General features: G+C 36.5%; 1 protein-coding gene across 5 annotated transcripts in view; it reads right to left on the reverse strand.

The window, feature by feature from the left end:
- Positions 1-20,346, reverse strand: part of Fgf14 (fibroblast growth factor 14) — a 629,887-nt gene that overhangs the window by 13,944 nt on the left and 595,597 nt on the right. For all 5 annotated transcript variants that reach the window (XM_013077333.3, XM_087193215.1, XM_087193216.1 and 2 more), the window contains one exon: positions 2,148-2,346. In XM_013077333.3, the coding sequence (XP_012932787.1) occupies positions 2,148-2,346 (199 nt within the window). The remainder of the gene's footprint in view (positions 1-2,147; positions 2,347-20,346) is intronic.

A 20,346-nucleotide genomic window follows, 5' to 3' on the forward strand; every position in this document is an offset into this window, starting at 1 on the left:
TTTACTCCAATTTTCCTTATGTTGTACCATACAATGAAAACCATTTACTCATGTATCAGACAGAAATATGGGCTTTCATAGATAGGCTCTAGTGGCCTAATTAATTGGGCTTCAACTAATTTTTCTACATGGAAATTTAATTAAGACTGAGAGGAAGTTAAAATCATTGAGATTATGAAGATGATATTAACCAATAGGACTAGTTTTCCAAATTTAGAGAAACTTTCTTATACACTCACAGATAATAACAAGTTGACTGTTAAAGTTTCAGATGTTCCTATTTGGAGACTGTATTGTGAAACTAATATGTATTTCTCTTGATGGCTAAGGAAATTGAACTAAGCTAGCTTAAAATATTTATTCAGTTATTACAGATCTGATCTTCTGCAAGAAAGTGAACAAAAGTATATGAATAAAAAACATCTTTAAAGCATTAAAGCAGGCTTTATGCAGGAATTATTGCAGTAGGAGAAAAGAGATCTCAGTGTAGAATCTGGGCTCTATTCTGAACACAGTGTGAACCAATAGAGATATCAGTCCAGGAGCAGGGATGGAATCAGTGTATGGAAACATCAGAGAGAGGGCTTTCTAGTGAAACAGACCTAAGAGGATTCAGGCTGAAGACGGGTCAGGATGATTGGATATCAGAGGTTGGGGATCTGAAGAGATGTTAAAGATGATAAGATCTGAAGTGGGAGATTCTCTCTACAGTGATCAGCAAAATCCTTTCTATGCCTAGGTAATGTGGGCCAGACATGAGGACACCAGGGTCAAGGCCCAGAAGGTGAAAAGGAGCCCAACTGAAGTTTAGACAGGAGAATCTTTGTCAATGGATTGGGAAGCCAGTAAAATAGCGGCATCACTTTGAGACCAGTCGGAGTCTGCAGCGAAAGGAATGAAATTATTTTGAGTGTAGATATTATGAACTCCTTAAATGCCAATACAGATTTTCAAACTAGGAATGAAAATGCCACCACAGCTTCTTCCTGTTTTTAATTTTTAATAAGGTAAATATATAGAAAGACCCTCTGGGGTCTCCACTTCAAAAAATATAAAGGGTCTGGAGCCCGATGTACCAATATGGAGTTTTGGTCTTGCTATGACCTTGAAAGGTACTGTTTCTGCGACCTGTGTGCATCTCTGGAAGGGCCAACATTTTGGTTCTTTCAGTCCAGAAAGGTGGCTTTAGTGATCACAAGGACTTTGACCATAGTGAGTTTTTCCTCCCTTTGTTGCTACTCTCATTTCTTTAGAAAACTCTTTTGAATGGCCTCAAAATCAATTATTTTTTTGTGGTTCTCAAAAAATGTTACATAGATAAAAAGTAATTGACCCTTCAGCAGAATCTTTAGTGAGAAAAGTACAGATGTTTCTAATTAATGAACGGAACTTTTTAGCCTGTTCCTTGGGATCTGATAAAAGTAAATATGAAGGCTCCATTGTTTACAAGAGATGCAGATAAAGTTTTAAAAATTTATGAGTCTAGAAGGAGATTCATGATGTCAACAAGATCTTTAAGAGTCAAGTTATTATCACTTTGTTTTGTAAATTATAATAATTCACAAATACAGAATTACTTGTGCCCAAATTACAAAAATGGAGAAATACTTTTCATTGCATAAGCAAAATCTATTTTTAATATACTGATCATCCTAAAGTTGTAATATCATTATCTATTTAAATATAATTTTTTCAATTAATGAATTAAAATTACCTAGAAGTTAGAGTGGTTGTGGCAGTAAGGATTAGAACAAGTATCTCAATATATCTCACACACACACACACACACACACAAACACACACGAGTGTTTGAAGGACACAATGTTTCCTCCCCCCTTGCATTCCTTCTCCCTTTCTTCTTTCCTTCCCTTGTGGTGCTGGGGATTGTGTGAACCCAGGGCTTCACACATGCTAATCGTGTACTCTACCATTCAGCTATACTTCTAGCCCCAGAAAGCTTAAACGAACAATTTAAGTACACATTTGTGCAAGTATCATCCAGGTCAAAATAAAGGACATTCTGAGCACAGAGAATGATGCATGGGAAATGAGACTCTATGGAGGTTCCCTTTAGCCAGGCAGACGTATCAGTGTAAAAACTAAAGCAGGTGATAAGTCTGATAAAGACAATGGACACCAACACTCACCTTCCAATGGCTTGGGTAGAAAATGAGCTGCTGGTTTGGTTTTCTTTACTCTGTTCCCTTTCATAACTTGCCCTTCCTTATTTAATCCCAGAAACCAGGCTCTACCAGATTCCTGTTGTCTGTACAGCATGGATGAGTAGATTACATAATAGTTTTCAAAAACAGACTCTTTAAACTTGCATTCAGGGGTAAAAAGTTCCTGTGGAGAGAATACAAAAAGAAAGTTAGAGGAAGGAACAGGATTTTCACAGTAATTTCTGCTTAATCTCAGAAATTCATCCAACGTGGTGAGAAAATATCAGCCCTCTGGCAGAACTGGGTAGATCCACTTCTTCTGAAGACAGTGATTGTCTCTTCACTCTTTAAAAACAACAGGAATTGAGCAGAATCTGTAACTATTGGGAATACACAGAAGTATGGATGTCCTTTAATAGACATAATCCAGCTAAGTATTTTTGCTCAAACAGAGTAGAGTTCAACCAGATTATAAACAGACAGGAAGCATTAAAGTACCATCATCTATTCACAATAAACAAAAATAAAATATGTGTGTCAGATACCTTATAATGTTCTTTGCATATTTCTTTAGGAATAATAGTGTGATACTCTTAACAGTTTCTGGTTATTATTTGGATCAATGGCATCGCAGGCTGATCTATTTTCCCTACAAAATAATCAACTGAAACTTCAAAACAAAATCATGACAATCAGCGGGTACACAATTTAGACACCAAGATTTTTCTGTGTGACACCTGAGGCCAGATGTCATGTTAGCCAATCACAGGGACAGGAGCTGAAAGTGCCTAATTTCAGGCCATAAAGCCCCATTGTAACCCCAGAAGGTAAACATCAAGAGCTGATCTGAAAGAAAACCACCCAACGTTTTGGGGAAGAGTAAAGTGTGTCAGATACTACTAGGCTCATCCGTAATCCACACTGATTGATATGCAGCAAAGAGTTTACTAATTTTGGAGGATCATTAATATCACAAATACAGATGATTTTATATACTTGTAAAAATTCTTATTTTGGAATGAATGATAAGGAATATGATGATTAGTATATCCATAAAAATGTGTAAAGTTGTAATCTACATGTATTTTGATAGATATCTATTAATTACAGTTTTAAACTTTGAACTTCCTATTGCAAACCACTGCAGACAGTTAAGCAGTTTTTGTCACCATTTTAAGTAAGCTTAACACTGCCCATTCCATATGGACACGAAACACAGATGCACAGCAGCCTGATTTTCATTGGTGCTTTTAACAAAATCACTGCACTGAAAAATACACAGATTTTCATTTTACCTCATTATATTTTGCCACTGTAGAAAATAACTTCTGTTTTTCTTTTAAAAACTATGTTGTATATGGATTCTGAAAGACCAGTTAGGATATAAACAACAAAAATCTCTAAAGGTGAATTTATGCTAACTATAATAATGAATGTGCTATAATTGCACATAGGAAATTTCTTTCAATATTTCCCAGTATTACTCATCAGATGGTATTTTTAGCAAGATCCAATTAATTTGGTACACTCCACAACTAACTAATTCACTGAGAGTAGTTTTCCAAGGGGAATGGATTTTGCTAATGGCAGATGTTTTTCAGGACAAAGGTGACAGATAAATCCATCAATAGGATAAGATTCAAATAAACAAAAGGTAAGTTAATGTGATCATAAATTCTGCAACGTCAACTTCACTTAAGAACCGCCTAGCGGATTAGTAAATTCAGGTGCATCCATGGGTAACTGACATGTAGGCCACAAAACTGAGGGCAGGAGACCCAGCTGGAATGGGTGGCATCAACCAATAAATTCGTAATTTGGAGAAAATAAAAGGGAAAGAAGAAGGAAGTGCCCCCCCCCCCCCGCTTTTGAAAGAGCTCCAGTCTTTGTCATTGCATTCGGACACTGGTCTCCATTTCCTTAGCCTTTGAATGCACTCTTCAGCCTCCTACTGAAAACTCACAGGCTGACTCTACAGTGAGTACCTAGGCCTTCTATGCCCAGCTTCTGTGGGACCCTCTGGCTCTCCGGCACACAGATGGGAATTTTGGATTCTTCCATCAAAATCCCAAAGACAGTCATTGTTACCCTTCTGCCTCTGATCCTGTAAGCCAACCCTTTACATAGTTATACAGATATTTTATATTGATTCTGCTCCTCTGGAGAGGCAGAACTAATTCAAGGAAACTTCCACCAAAGGAATTCATATATATCTTCACTTCTTAGAGGATGAGACCCCAGGCTCAATAAGATTCCATCGAAGTAATTGTCTTGGCTTTCCAATCAACTCTAATTCTCCAAGTTTCCTCCTACTAGGTCTAGGGTTCTCATTAATAAACAAGAGTTTAGCTGAGGCAGTTTCTAAGCCTTGCTTCAGAAAAGAAAAAAAATCTGATGAAATAATGCATATGCACACATCAGTGGTGGGGAAAACAAAATGGAATGCTATAAAGCTGCCTTGTCCTCAAAGAGCATACTCCTTGAAACTAAACCTTCTAGGACATATAGCTGAGACTTTGACATGTGGCTTGTCTTTTTATTGAAGGTGGCCAAGGCATCCAAGCATTCTATCTACTGGTTAAAATCTGTTTGAAAACCACTGAGGAGTGAAACGATAAGAGTCCCCTGGCAGGTCATGCAGAGGAGTCCAGGGAGATGGCCTCCAGGGCTGAAAATGCAGATCCACAGAGTGGTTTATCTGACCATTTCTGCCTCATGTGCAAAACACGGTAGATACTTCTTGTGCCACTGCCACAGATTCAGAAGGCAGAATCTCCACTGTGAATTGACTGGTGTTAATATGAAGGAGAATGAAGACTCATGGTTGGGAAGGAGTAATTTATTCCCAGTGGATGCCTTAAAGACTTCTGATTCTACATCATTCTTCTCAGATGTATGTTTGCATCTTAGGGTTTTAAGTCAGTCAATTCCAAAACTTCTTTTTGTGATTTCACAGGTATGTGCTTCTCTTGTTTTATGCAGCTGAGAACCATGGCCTACATAACGAAGGTAGAGATTGGTTGATACATTTTTAGCTATTTTTATTCCTGGCTACACAATTAAACCATACACACATACACACAGAGACTCACAAAAATATTCATAGATGTTATGTGTAGGAAAATTTCTCGAGATTTTTTTCAAGATCTTAATCTGTTCCTCAAAGAATGAAGCTCAAGATAATGGCAGTATTCCCATGAGAAGGAATAGAATTAATGAAAGTTGAAGCACTTACTATTTATTTGGTGTCATAGGGATAAATATGCTTTTAGTATGTAAATAGAAGACAATGATACAGCTGAATACTGTCTGTGGAGCGAGATCTCTAGAATTTAATCCTTGTTCTTCTCCTTACTAGCAGTGTGTCCTTGGAGGAAATTGCTTAATTTCTCTGGGATTTAATTTTCTCATCTCTAAAATGAGGACAAAAACTGGCTGTTGGGAAGATTGGCTGAAAACCTATTAGAAGAGCATGAGGCAAATGGTAAATACTCAGTAATTATTCTAAAATAGATCTGCCATTATTTACAGTAAAAAATATACAATGTGTCAAGCATTTTGATTCTATCAACATTTCAGCAAATCATTAGTTAATGAGCATAGTATTCTACTAAATATCAGGCTGATTATCAGCCATACCAAAATAATAAGACTAGCCACTAATTTCACAAGAAAGGACAGTGCTACGGTAAACTTCCGTTTAAAATGCTAGAGTGATTCCAGGTGGAGTAATGGTATTGTGGAAGATGAGGGACAGGGAGGGAGGTCATGGGCTGTTTGGAGAACTTAGTTTGTGCCCAGCTGCTGGCATTGTGGGGCAGAAATGGAGGATGCTGTGAGTGGGAAGACAGGATTGAGAGCCGTGATACAGTGTCCTGTGATTCAATAAACAAATGGTACCACTTGCAGATGACAGGAAGACGTGTACCATTCCCGAATGAGCAAGGAAATAATCACAAAACTTGATTCGAATTTCATAAATATAAAGCTGTTGTCAATGTGCAGGACAGTTTTGAGAAGTTAGTAACATTTCTATAATACTGTGATGACTCCCAGTATCCTGCAAAATGGACTAAAAGGCTGTTTGTAAAATGTGCATATGTATGTTTTTAGGTTGTTAGTATTAACCTAACATATAGAGAAGCAATAGTGCAAATTAAGGGAGAAATATTCCCGGAATTATGCTGCATTATTAAATGGAGTTCTGAAACCCCTGTAGCCAGGACAAAATGAGAAAAACAACACATTATAAAAATTATTCAAGGGAGAAAATCTTTCCTTGCTCTGGCACTGACTTCTAAAAGTTATTTCCTTACAAAGGAACGATAAAAGTGGCATTGATTAGCGTAAAGAGGAAATGCTCTTGATAGAAGATACAGTCATGATTCTGGTTCAAGTCCTGAAATATGTCTCGAGGAGACTAAATGCATTGAGCAAGTCCAGTAAGTGAAACTGGAAATAATTGAACAGATCTTCCCAGACCGTGTGCATATCAGGGGGCACAAACCCAGCTGCCTGTGATGCAGGAGTAGAGTAAGCTGGCAGACCCTGGCCTCTCTGAGGAAAAGGAGCTCCTGACTCAGCTCAGCACTGGGAGACAAAGGCACAAAGAGAGTGATGCTCATAATGATACAGGAGCACCGGCTCGTGTAAAAATGAAAGCCTTCAACATAGATCCTATTTCTCAAAGTAAGAAATGCCAGTTTCTACATCAAATCTCCTTTTAATGGGGCAAGTCTTTAACATTAAATGGACCAAGGGCCTGAGGTGAAAACTGTGAGCCTCTGGTTGGAGACCTGGGATTGTGAATGGCTGGAAAAGGGCTAAAAACAAAGGGCACCAAAGGCTGCTCATCAGGGCAGCTATAATCTGTTGTATGGTTTTTACGCGCTTGCCTAGAATAATGATTCTACCAGTGAAGCACTAAAGATGGCAATAATAATATAAAAATGCTCATTTAAATTTAGGCTTACATATACACTCTTTGAACTGCCAAAATGTGATAGACATGAAACTTGATGGGTCTTTTTCTTCTTTTTCCTTCCTAGTTTCAGAATCAGCATTACCTCAACGACAAAGCCAACAGCAGTTAAGTCCTAGCAGAAGCTTAGTACCTATTTGCACCAATGCCAAAGTAAATCCTCAAATTGTGGAATAGAAAAACTCGGCAATTAGGACAGAAATTCCATATCTCCTTTGATGTTGTGGCTGTTCTTGAAATGAAAGCACCAGCTTTGGTGTACTTATCATCTTAACAGTATCAGCAGCAATTGCCTCTTCTCAGGGCAATGGCTTTGATTAGGAAAACACCCTGGTAGGCCATTTGTATGTTGAAAGGTAAGGCATAGGGAAGAGAGGTACATGGTCCATAATTCATAAGGAGTGAATGAGTCCTAAACCAAGATGATCTGGCAGAATCACGACCTCAGCACTGAAATGGACCTTGAGGATCTAACCCACTGGTTGAGCAAACTGTAGCCCTCAGGACAAAAACAGCTCCCATCCATTTTGGTAAGTGAGGTTTTACTGGAAAACAGGCACTTCCATTTGGTCACTTAGTGTCCATGTCTGTATTCATGTGATAAAGCCCAGAGATAGGTAACTGATACAGAGATCATATGACCCAAAGAGTTTAAAACGTTATATGGTCCTTTGCTGAAACAGTGTCCCAACCCTGGTGTAAATTCTGAGGACTTTCCAACCTAGGTAACTGTAAGAGGGATTGTTAATACAATATCAAAATCTTAAGAAGTTATGTGTTCCAAAGTTTAACTTACATCATTTGTATTTTCATGTACCTAATTATATATGATTGTCAGAATTCTGTCTTTGGAAAAGGCTTTAGTTTCTCTTATGAGCCTGGGTTTCCTTTAAGAACACTCAGTAGCCCTTAGTGCATCACCCTGGCGGGAGCTCTGACTCAGTGAGGATTATGTTTTTGTGTTCATACCTCCAAGTGTCCCTAGGACTATCTTTTCAAGGAAAAAATGTAAAATGGAGCATACTGCTAATTTTTCAGCATTTGTTGGTTGCAAGACAATTCCAAAATAGATTACAAAGAGAGAATGGAAAAGTGACATTAGATATACAGTAGCAAGTAGCACATAATAAACATATGATAAATACTGTGAAGTTTTTTACTAACCAGTAGTCCATCATCATCACAAAACCTATTCTGCTCCCACAACTGCTCTATAATAATCAAGGCCCTACAGTTCTCAGTAGGAGTGGCCTCCTGAGAAATCAACTGAGAGAAAAGAAACCTCCACTTCTAATTCATATTTGGAAAATAATTTTAAAATCACAAAAGTATTTTAAAAATATCAAATAAGAGAATAGAGGTGAAAAGTAATTTGAAAACTATAAATTGAGTTGTAAGCTGTATATCTACATTTATAAACTATAAATTTAGTCAAAGAACAACTCAAATGTTAATTGTTATCATGAACAAGGTTGTTAATTATTCTTAACAGGTTCCAAATTAGGCCCTTGACATGGGAACCCTAATTATTCATTTCACCTGCATTCTCTGTTCTTTTTCTCCTTCTCTACATTTTGGAAATGTGGACTATTGAAAATTAACCTGAGGTCAGCAGAGATTTGTCCCAATTGCCTTCATTGTATACTTTTATAATCTATTATATCTTATAATGATCCTATTCTGAAACTGCTCATTTTTTAAGAAAGAAATGCAGAGTGCTACTTATAAAGGAAAGAATATCTGAATATTTAGGGATTTTAGAGACATGAAGTTTGAAACAGAAAATATTTGTAATCAATGCCCCCAAACAGACATTTAAGCTAATGCATTTCATGTATCTGAAATTCTATATGATCAAAAATTTATAATAATTGGGCTATGACTAATGGCTACAGGGGAAAATTAGTAAATTGTGTATGTTGTTTAAACAAATATATAAATACATATGTGTTTAAGAGACAGCTTTGATTTGCTAACAGGGCTCAGGGAAATTAAGTATAGTCTCACCAACACAAGAATCTCCACAGATACTTATATTTGTAGGCCAAATGCTGTTATAGATGTAGTTTCCAAGGAAACAAAATTGCAAATGAAAGCATTTCTTTTGCCAGTAATGATGTTACCCAACATTTAGAGATTAACACATTTAAATATATCAAATGATTTATTATTTTAGGATATTTTAATTTTTGGTTTATTACATTGATATGCTGGTAATTTATTTGTTTAATGAAAAAATATTAATAATTATTTGATTTATTGTTTCAATTATTTAACATGAATATGTATTATACATTACAATATATACATTTTTAAATATACATGAGGATGTATATATTTTTGTAAACTTAAGAGATGCAGTATTCAGCTACTGGCAGCAATAGAGAACCCCAAGTTCCCTGCTGACCTGCCTTCTCATTTCCCCAAAGAGTAAATTAATAATTGCCCACAAAATTTTGAGAAATTTCAAGGTGACATCACTCAGAAGCTTGCCACTCATTTCTTAACATCAATACCAAATTTATGAGGCAAGAAAATGAAAACAGAATTCTGAAGAATTTACAGCACATCTATAAGTGAGATATATTGAATTTATAAATAAAAACACATCCCAACTGGTTAAATCTGCTTCTCCAGAATATACACATGCATAAATTCCTTAAATTATAATTCTTGTAACATGAACAGATGGTACTAGTGCTATAAATTTTATCAAAAATATTACAAATTAAATATCCTTAAGAAAGTATGAGACAACCATACATCATCACCGCACATTTGACAGGATTCAATGGTGCCTGCTCTAACATTAATAATAATAATGTTAATAGCTACAGTTAACACTTAAAATTTGTGGACTTTTATATAAGATATTGTTTGAAATACTATACACAACCAACTAATTTAATCCTGCCTGTAATCCTATGGGATCGGTACCATTATTAGTTCCATTTTAGAAATGAAGACGCTGATACATGCAGGAGATTTAAGGAACTTGCCCAAGTACATTTATTTTTCCCAAGATAACTATAATATTAAACTGTTCTTATTTATCATGTTATTCATAGAGAGGGTTTGGCTTTTTAATAAATGTGATCTATTGCAAAATTGGTACCAATCGTTCACCCACTGCTCCAAACCAATGATTTTTAGCTTGTGCTGTGCAACGTCCTCTCATTATAAGCCCAGGCGAAGGATGTGAGAACTTCACAAATGCTTGTGCTTTGGCCTGTGCCCTCTCTCTCTCTCTCTTTTTTTTTTTTTGGTACCAGGGATTGAATTGAGGACCTTGCGCTTGCGAAGCAGGTGGCTGCACCACGGAGTTACATCCCCGGGCCCCTCTGTGCCCTCTCTTGTGCCTCTTCTTGCCCTGGTAGCTCATTCCCACAAGTCCTGCCAAGGTCTAGAGCCACCCAGCTGGGTCCCACCTGGCTCTAGGTGTACAAGCAATATACCCTTACATGCCTGGTTTTGTGATTGTTACATATTGCCATTAAGACAATTGATAATTGACAATTACTAACTGATACAGACAATTGCTAGTTCAATTACTCATGCAACTAAACACAAAATGTGTCTGTTATATTGTCAATCTTAATCTACACCTACATAAGCAAAAGGATAGACAGGAAACCTTAATGATAAATCCTACCACACTGACCAAGGTAACCCTCCCTTTGAAGAAACACATATGATTGTAAGGAGAAAAAAAATAAAGGACAAAAGCACACTCTTAAAATAATTTTTAAAATTTGACAAGAAACATATGAGCACTCAAAATTAATCTCTCCTCACCTTTATTTAATCTGTACACACCTTTTTTTGCCCACTGGTCAAAGAAACATTGAATAAAACTGAAATTGTCTTGGATTCTATCTACTGCCCTAACTAGTTCCCTAAAAAACACATATGTTGTCATAACCCCCCAGAGGAGGGCCAGGAAGGACTGAGGGGTCACAGTGGGTGACCTTGTGGATAAAAATTGAGCTCCAGACCCAATGTGTTTGGTTGCAACCCCTCTACTTTATATAGACTTCAAAATCCTGTAGGATTTTGCCTGAATGGAAAATGTCAAATTCACAGTGCTTTGTGTGAAAGGAATCAAGCTGAATATCTGCAACAAAACCAAGAAAAAGGCCTGCCCTGAGTTTTAAATTTTTTTCTGGATCAAAGCCACCAGGTAGCAGATATACACAGAGATGCAAACTGTTCCTTTGACTTTACTCAGAGGTGTGGAAGGAGAGATCAGTGCTGTCTCCAGCACACATTGTCAGCCTGGCTTCAGCCAATTTTAAGGACTTTTCATCCAGTTAGTGATTTTTACATACATTATAATACAAATACAGCATCGAGCCATGTGTATATAATGACAATATCAATGAGCATCTGAAGATTGTAAAAATGGAGCTATTTCATCTGAAAGAAAAATAAGAAGACATAGTCTTCATATTAGTACTACCTAAAGTATGGTCCGTGGATCAGTGCCTGCCTGCAAATTGTATTTCCCTTCTGTAACAAAACAACCTTAGAAATTGAGTGACAACACATCAACAATCGTTTAACTGAATACTTTTTGTTTAATCTGTTAAATACAAAAGTAAAGTCTTTGGGCTAGCATTTTGTATTTTTAAAATTTTTCTAGTAATTGAATTATATTACATTTTATGCAACCTCTTGACAAAACGATTGGAAATTTAAAAAAATTATTGTCCTTCAGCATGGATAAGTCTGAAGAACATTGCTCTATTATACACAAGTTTAAGTTGTGAATATACATATGATTAAAGGAAAGCTTAAGTGACTTCGTAATAATTAACATTCATCAGTGTGAGCTTGTCCCAGTGCTTATTGTTTTACACAAATCATCTCATTGCCCTCCTTATAACAGACTGTGATGCTGAAGTTCAGTATCTGGATGACAGTGTGTAGGGCTGGAGGTTGGCAGAGCACATTTTTGATCCCAGCCTGTCTGAGCCTAAAGGCCTGAGCTACCTAAAGCCTAAAGTCACCAATTATTATTAATTATTCCTATTTTCTCTCCAGCGAGGTCCTAAGAGGAAATCAGAGAGAGGCATACAACTGAACAGCAACAAAGATAACCCCAACAGAGAGCTGAAAAGATTACTAAACCCACCTGGATGAATGATTTCAAAAAATGATCAGTCTCTGTTATTTTTTTAAGTCTTTCACTATTTTTACCTAAAGTCACATGAGTGCTAGTGTTAGTTTGGAATAAGATTTGACCTGGTGTGATGGTGTACTTGGTCTAGATTTGTTAGCCTTTGTATATACCAAAAATAGAAGAAAGAAACAAGAAGGATGGTTCAAGAAAAGAGTGTACAATTAAAGGATTTCAAGATTCAGGGAAAAAAACATAACCAAATCCCATGTTCTTGGCTTGCAGGGTCACTGTGCTATGGTGGCAGTAACTGTGGGAGGCAAGCCGAGGTGGGTACAGCCAAAATATTCCTGAACAGGAACAACAGCTAAAGAGAATACCAACTCTTTCCTATCCAACCAGAAAGAATCACACTAGAATATCTTGTTAAACAAAACAAAAACAGATTTGCTGCATTAAAATTAATTTAGTTCCTCTAGCAAGGATATATCCATTTTGTATCTTGCTGTGTCCTACCAAAACCTACTTTTCTTGATTTGTTTTCTTTTAACATGTGTTTTTAAATCTTTTTTTTCTTCAGTGAATTCTATTGTGAGTAATTGAACACAAAACGACACATATTTGAGTACTTAAAAATGAACATTTTGGGAAAAGGTCACAAATCTGCCACTTTTATTCTGTTAGATTCTATAATATGTGCAGTGGAACCTTGATACTTGGTTCTGGAAGGTGCAATAAGTACTCAAAATGGTAAGTACCAAATAAACTGCTTAGGTTAGAAAGGGTAGCAGATCACATGGCAATTCGACATCCAAGTTATAGCTTGTACATCAAGATGAAGAGCATCCTGTACTGAATTTTACAAGTTTCAAAGCAGTTGAGTACCAAGGTATGACTGTATTTGTATTTCTAAAGATTTTTCTTCTCTGGGGTCTCTGAATTACATTTTAGTACTATTCTTTCAACTCTCATGCTTCTCTCATTAGACCTATGTGGATCTATGTATAACTATGTACTTTTTCCACTTTTTTTCTCTCAACCCCATTTAAAATTACATCTTTTCCATACAACTTTATTGTATGAAGTATATATGTTTTGCGCTTTTCTTAAGAAGAACAAACACATCAAAACCACTTACATGAAAAAGTAAAAAATATACAAAACAAAACAAATGGAGTAAAGGTATCTGCTTTGAAAGTAAAAGCTCCCATAAAACAATGACGGAAGTATAAGTTGATTTCACAGTACTCCTAAAATACCATGTTAATAAAAAAATAATAACTTCTAATCTAGCTTTATGATTTTCAAAAAACATTCATATATATTTTATTTGAGTCAATAATAGTGATAAAATGCTTTAGTTTCTATGTCATAGACGACGAGTTATATCTTAGTGGGCACAGTGCATTAAACAATGGGCTGAGATGCTTTTATATGAACCATTTTGCACTTTACTACCTGTTTATTAACAATGACAGTCTGGAAAGGGGTTTAATGTCTTCCCGAGTGTCAAAGGAGTCATCTTACTGGACTAAGACAGAAGGAGAAGAATCACCAACTCTGAATGCGTGGATACCATACTGAGGGAGGCCACCCACTGCTGAAAGAAACCCTGAGGATTCTTTGATTTTGCTTTGTTAGCTAGGAACACCTTGGTTAGGATTCCCAGCTTCTCAATAATTCCAAAGGTTAACACGAAAGAACAAACCCCAAACACTGGTCAGAAAGCCGGGGGGAGTAAGAAGAGGGTCAATATCTTCCAGGCCAAAAAACAGCTACGAGGAGAATGTTAACTTCTAGGTTAAGTAACTCTGAAAGGAAGAAGCTGAAGGCATTTGAGTCCACTTAACTCTAAGTTAATACTGAATTATTTTTGCTATTGTATTATTAGACATTTTATTAGAATGAAGAAATTTTGTTGTCTTAATTTCAGGTTGTTGATTGTATGAGAATATAAAATGGGAAAAATCATAATTATTTAAAAATTTTAAAAAACTATCATTACAAGTTCTAAAAGTTTAGTCCTCACTATTAGATAATATATTGGAAAATCTGAGTACTTTGAATGCATACAAACAAGTTTTCATTCATTCTCTAATAATACCTAAAATTCATACATTCATTTATTCAGTAAATATTTAGTGAACTCCTAGCACTGCCAGTTACTGTTCTTGACTTTAGATAAAACAATGACCATAAATTGATACAGTTTATCCTTTCTTAGAGAACACAGGCTGGTAGCAGAGACAAATGTTTATACTAGTTGTCATATCGTTTCAAAATAAGATAAGTTGTTCCAAGAAAATGAATGATTTCTACCAGAATACACAAACAAATGCAGTCTAGCCTGGGTTGGTAACAAAAGCACTGAACTCTGAGATGGAATCTGGCACACTAGCATGCAGTGACTAGGGTAGGAGCAGGGTGAAGAACACTCCTGCAAAAGGTGCAAGGCTTTGAGACAGGGCAAGAAAACAGTGCAATTAGAATGTGGAGAAAGCAGGTGGGAAGAGCAGAGTCGGGACTTGGGTGGTAGAGCTGAGCCCAACAAAGTGGCCTTGGGAAAAGGTTTTGGTCTCTCCTCAAATCAGTGGAAAGATACTAAAAGTTTTTAGGTGGAAAAACATCACTATCAGGTACAAATTTGGAAAGACTGCTTGCCAGAACACGAAGAACAGAAGAAAGCTGGATTGAATGTAATAGCTGTGGTTTCTCTACTAGAGCACCAGATAAGTGAGAATATCGTGTGGGCAAAGCACTGGCAGTGGAGACAGGGAGCAATGTTGGCTTGGAGAAATATCTAGGGGGCAAATAGTCAGGACTGTGTGATGGTAGAGGCAGCTATGGGGAGCAGAGAGCAGAGTGCAGTGTGCAGAGTCCCTGCTTGTGAAATTGGATGACATTTGGGAGGTGTTTGCTGCTGCTTCTGAAAGGTCAAATATTGCTGCTGTGTGTTCTTGGGCCAAATAAAGCGTAAGCATGTAATATAAATTTACTTGGTGTTTTTTGTTCTGTTATGAAATATTATTTTGAAATCTATAGAATAATTTTCTACCTTGTTTATGTATAAATTTTTCCTTAAGTATTCTATTTGGCATTATTATTATTTTAAAATTCCAGATTACTTTTTAAAACTTACACATTCCTAAAATAAAGACACATCACAGTTGAGGAAATATTATTAGCTGCAAAAGAAATAAAGTTGAAATGAAAGAACTGGACTTTGGGAAAAATCATTCTTTTAAGAATGGTTTTTTATTATTTTATTTTTATAATTTTATTCAAAGAAAAAATCCTAATGATTATTTCATTAGTCAATCTCTAAAATATAATAGTATGATGGCTATTGTAGACTTTTAAGTTGAAGGTAGAAAAATTGGCAAAATCTTTTTGTTCAGAAACGTTACTATGGTAGGAAATTATTAGCTTACTCATAGCAAGCAGTATGCATGAACATAAACCTTACTACAAGAAGAAACAATTCTATTCCCAGTCAGTGAACCAGATATACACATAAGAATAACCTCAAAATTTCCAAAGGAAATTAAATGTTTGGTCTTTTAAAGGGTAATATATAAGATATGATTATTTTTTACTGATGTCAAGGACAAAAAGTTAAAGGTACACTTCCAAAATACTTGGTGGTTCAATTGCTGCTATTTAACCATCACTCACAAGTACATCTAACCCTTTAAAAAGGTGATTGTTGCTTTCACATTTTATTAGAGTAAAAAATTCTATCAGTGCACTCTACTGCCTCTCATTACTGTATACACTTTGATCCTATACTCGCCACTTAAAATTTCCAGATGGAATTGAGTAAGCTTTCAGCTCCATTTCTGTAGATTAATTCTTTCACTCCATCCATGTAACCAATTTGCTGTTGGAACTAATAGGCTGGCCAACTAATAGGCTGGCCCTCTGAGGAGGAAACTGGAGGTGTGTTTGCAAGTAGCAGCACACCTTGCTACTTCACCTCCATGACTGGTCCTTGGGAAAGAGTGGTCCCCGGGGGGCTACACTTGGAAAGATAATATCATCATGCAGAGAAAGATAACTACATCCATCAAGGAGGTATGGAGCAGGTAGAACTGAAGATCAATAAATATATGAATGTTGTTTCACTGAAGTCATCAGGAGAGGAGGGAAAAGAAAGTTACAGAGGAAAATTCAACGATCACTGAGTCCAACTGACCCCCGGGAGAATGCAGGCTTCGTGGATATAACACCCTGTTCATTTCCTGGTCAGTTCTTTTAATGAAGATATTTTGGAAATTTTATGAAAAATACATAATGTCTAGAAAAAAAGGATTAACAATTTAGAAAAGAAGACTTGGGTTTTCTTCCCACCCTGGCATCTTACTACAGTGATTTTGGAAAAGTCATTTTCATTCCAAAACTTAATACTTATGCCCGCAGAGTTTTGAATTAATGAGTGTCTTTGTTTGTGCTGGTTGTGATCAGCTCATGTCCTGTACCACTTCCAAACGATTACCTTTTGCGGTCATTTTGACTCTGAGGAAGATTCAGAAGTTGCATGGTGCAAACCTGGTGAACAAGGTAGATGAGGACACACTACAAGCCTGCTTTTCTATTGGATGGCATTTGATCACACCTTGTAAAGATACTCATGAAAAGGGACTTCAAGAACTGCTTCAGAAAGAGATGGGATAAGTTTGTTGAGTATCTGAAGGGGAGAGTAAATGGCAATGTAGAATAACTTTTTATTTAAATATTTACTATATATTTTAATCACAACTCATCATTTTCATTAGGGTTCACTCTGGATGTTGTACATGCTGCAGTTTTTCTCAGTTGTATGACATGTATCCACTATCATAGCCCTTTACAAAATTTCACTGCCCAAATATCCACTGTGCCTCACCTACCCTTCTAACCCACAGGCCAACACTGATCTTCCTACTGCCTCCATAGTTCTGCATTTTCCAGGATGCCATATAGTAGGATTAGTAGGATCACCCCATCTCCACTTCAGCCTGGACTTTTCTCTAAATGTGTGTGTGTGTGTGTGTATATGTGTGTGTATATATATATATATATATATATATATATGTGTGTGTGTGTAAGTTTGCTCCATACATTTTCATGGCTTGATGGCTCATTAGTCAGCATCGTTTTAGTTGTATGTAGTTTGTAGGAACTTATAAAGGAAGACAGATTGGATTAGCTCTTGAAGAATAAAGCATATGGAGAGAACAACAGAGTGTATTGTAGGTTTGCTTTACAGTGAGAACTCAAGTATGGGCTGGAACTCTGAGAATGTATTCGGGGTACGGTGACAAACAGCTTGTGTGGGCAGAGTATTCACAAGATTGTCAGTGGAGATACAAGTGGAAAAGGAGTAAGGCCTGGACCGCTTCATTGATAGTGTCCTACAGAGAAAGTGCCACAAAGAAAGAGCAACTTAATTGGGTGGGAATGTGCAGGATACACAAGGAAGAAAATAAGGTCAAGTTATAGTGCATGCTATTGCAATGTTACAGAAATAAATGTCTTTTAAATGTCCTGCAATTAAAAATGTTTATCACTTCTCACTGGCCTCCTCTGAGCCCAGCTCTCTATGTGAGCACTTGGTGTTCTCTGTCTGAAAACTGTCTTTAGAATCTTAAACAGACTATTCAAATGTGAGTGACATTCCTTATCTGGAACACTGAGAAGTGACTGTGCGAGTTCTTAATTTTCTGTATGCAGGTACTAAGTCACTGCTATTCTCTGCTGGAGCCGAGTTATGACGAGTTATTTCGCTGAAATGGAAACATCTAGAGCAGTGATACTAAGGCACACAGAGACAGAAACCAATGCCTCAAGTCACCAGGCAACATTGTCCCTGGTCACCTGCCTTGACAGGCCATCTTTATTTTTAGAAGTTATTCAAACTCCAGTTCAGTGGTACTTACCCCAGAAAAATGCTAGTACTCATAGACCGGTGTATATAATTTAAATATGCTCACAGACAGCCAGAGAGTCTAGCTAAGGAGTTCTAAGTCAGTACATGGGGCAAATGATTTTTCCTTCTCCTGCTTATTTTAAAGAAGAAGAAAATTTTACAGTGTTCCCGGAAGAGATTTTTTTTTTGGATGCAAAGTACAAAGTAGGCAGGAGAACAAAGGAGATACTTACTATCTATATAATGAGTGCTCTACTAAAATGAATCATTTTAATTTTAAGTAAACAGTTGTTTCCCAATGGGTGGTGGATTGTCCTCCTAAGATATGACACTGACAGGTAAACCTCTTAAAATTACAACAATTTTCTTCCTAACCATAATTCTGTTGTATTTTGAAAACTTCTTTGTATCATTTTTGAAAACTGGCAATAATTGCATCAAGAAACAGAATTATACGGCCTGTCACTTTCAGAAAGAAATATTTCAGGAGATGGAAAATATACTTCTGGGTACACTGTCTAAATTGTGACTCCAGGTTTGTATTGGTAACTAATTCTTTACAATGCATAAAGGATTTTGTGGTAGCAAAATGGGCTTTGCCAACACTTCTGACACTGAAGTTCTTGGCTATTAGACAATGAAATAGGAAATTTATGAATACTTGCAGAAGCAAGAAAGCCAGAAAAAGCCCACAAAAGAGGTGATTTGATTAGTGAGCTGAGTTAATGGAACGCGGCAGAAGGTGGGGAGGGTTTCTTTCATCCAGGCACTTTTATTCACTTAGCAAACATTTATAGGTTCCAACTAGTGAAAAGCTCTGCCTGAGATTCAGGAGTGACAAGATATAATTTCTTTTCTTCAAGGAAGTTATGTTTTGCCAGAAAATTTACACATAGAGACTTTCAGAAAATATTAGATAAGGTGAATTTGAACATTAAAAGTTTTTCAGACCGATCCACTTAATTACTTTGGTAAGTTTTAAAATGACAATTCTTTCCTTCCCAAGCTCAGGGGACGCGTAAGAGAGCGGGTAAAGTAATAGCCTGACATCAGGTCTGTGGGAAGAAAAGGGACTAAGACATGTTATATCAATAATCTCCAAAGAAACAAAAATGAAAACTGCTATGATATTCATATCACACCCATGCAATTGGTATTAGTAAAAATAAAAAAAGAAAGCAACAACAATAGCAGCAGCAGTAACAACAACAACAACAAAAAGCCTTCTGGGAGGCTGAAGCAAAAGGGTCTCAAGTTTGAGCTTAGCTGGGCAGCTTAGCAACTAACAAGAACTTGTCTCAAAATACAAAGGGCTGGGCTGTAGTTCAGTGTGAAGGCCCTGGGTTCAATCCCCAGCATGGCAAAAAAAAAAAAAAAAAAAAAAAAAAAAAAAAAGAACTAAAAAGAATAGAGAATAACAAGTGCTGACAAGTAAAGGATGCAGTCAAATTTGAATCCATGTGCACCGTTTGAGGGATGGTAAAATGGGATAGCTGCTATGGAAAACAGTATGGAGGCCCTTAAAAACTTTGAAATGCAGAGATTTCATTTATGGGCATATATCCAACAGTATTGAAAGCAGGAGCTTGAAGAGGTATTGGTACACTCACGATTAACACCGACAAGATTCAGGATAGCCAAGAAGTGAAAACCAAGTGGCTGTCAGTGGATAAATGAATAAACAAAATGTGGTGTATGCACACAATGGAATATTCAGTTTAAAACACGGGGATTCTGACACATGCTGCAACATAAGTGAAACTTGGGGACATTGTGATAAATGAAATAATCCCATCACAGACAGACAAATGCTACATGAATCCAATTACATGTGGTCCCTGAGGTAGTCAAATTCATAGAAACAAAGAAGACTTGTGGTTGTTACAGGCCCAGGGGTAGTATTTTAACTTTTAACTTTATTACACTGTACACTTAAAAATGGTTCAGAAGGTAAATTCATGTTATGGTTTTTACAACAAGTAAAAGTTTTAAAAGAGATTTAAAAACTTTTATGGCACCTCATTGTGCCATATCCTATGGGTTCTTTACATATGTGTCAGGGTTAAGGGGCATATTTAACTTGCTGCCTGTGTAAATACATATAACAAGGACTTCCAATTTACCAAATGTATTATCTGAGAACTTTTCTTACTTTCTGAAGCAGAGTTTTACTTCC

This window comes from Heterocephalus glaber, unplaced genomic scaffold (genome assembly GCF_053883595.1).
Source record: "Heterocephalus glaber isolate CG9 unplaced genomic scaffold, H.glaber_assembly_v1.0 deba00001579, whole genome shotgun sequence".
Classification (NCBI taxonomy): Eukaryota; Metazoa; Chordata; class Mammalia; order Rodentia; family Bathyergidae; genus Heterocephalus; species Heterocephalus glaber.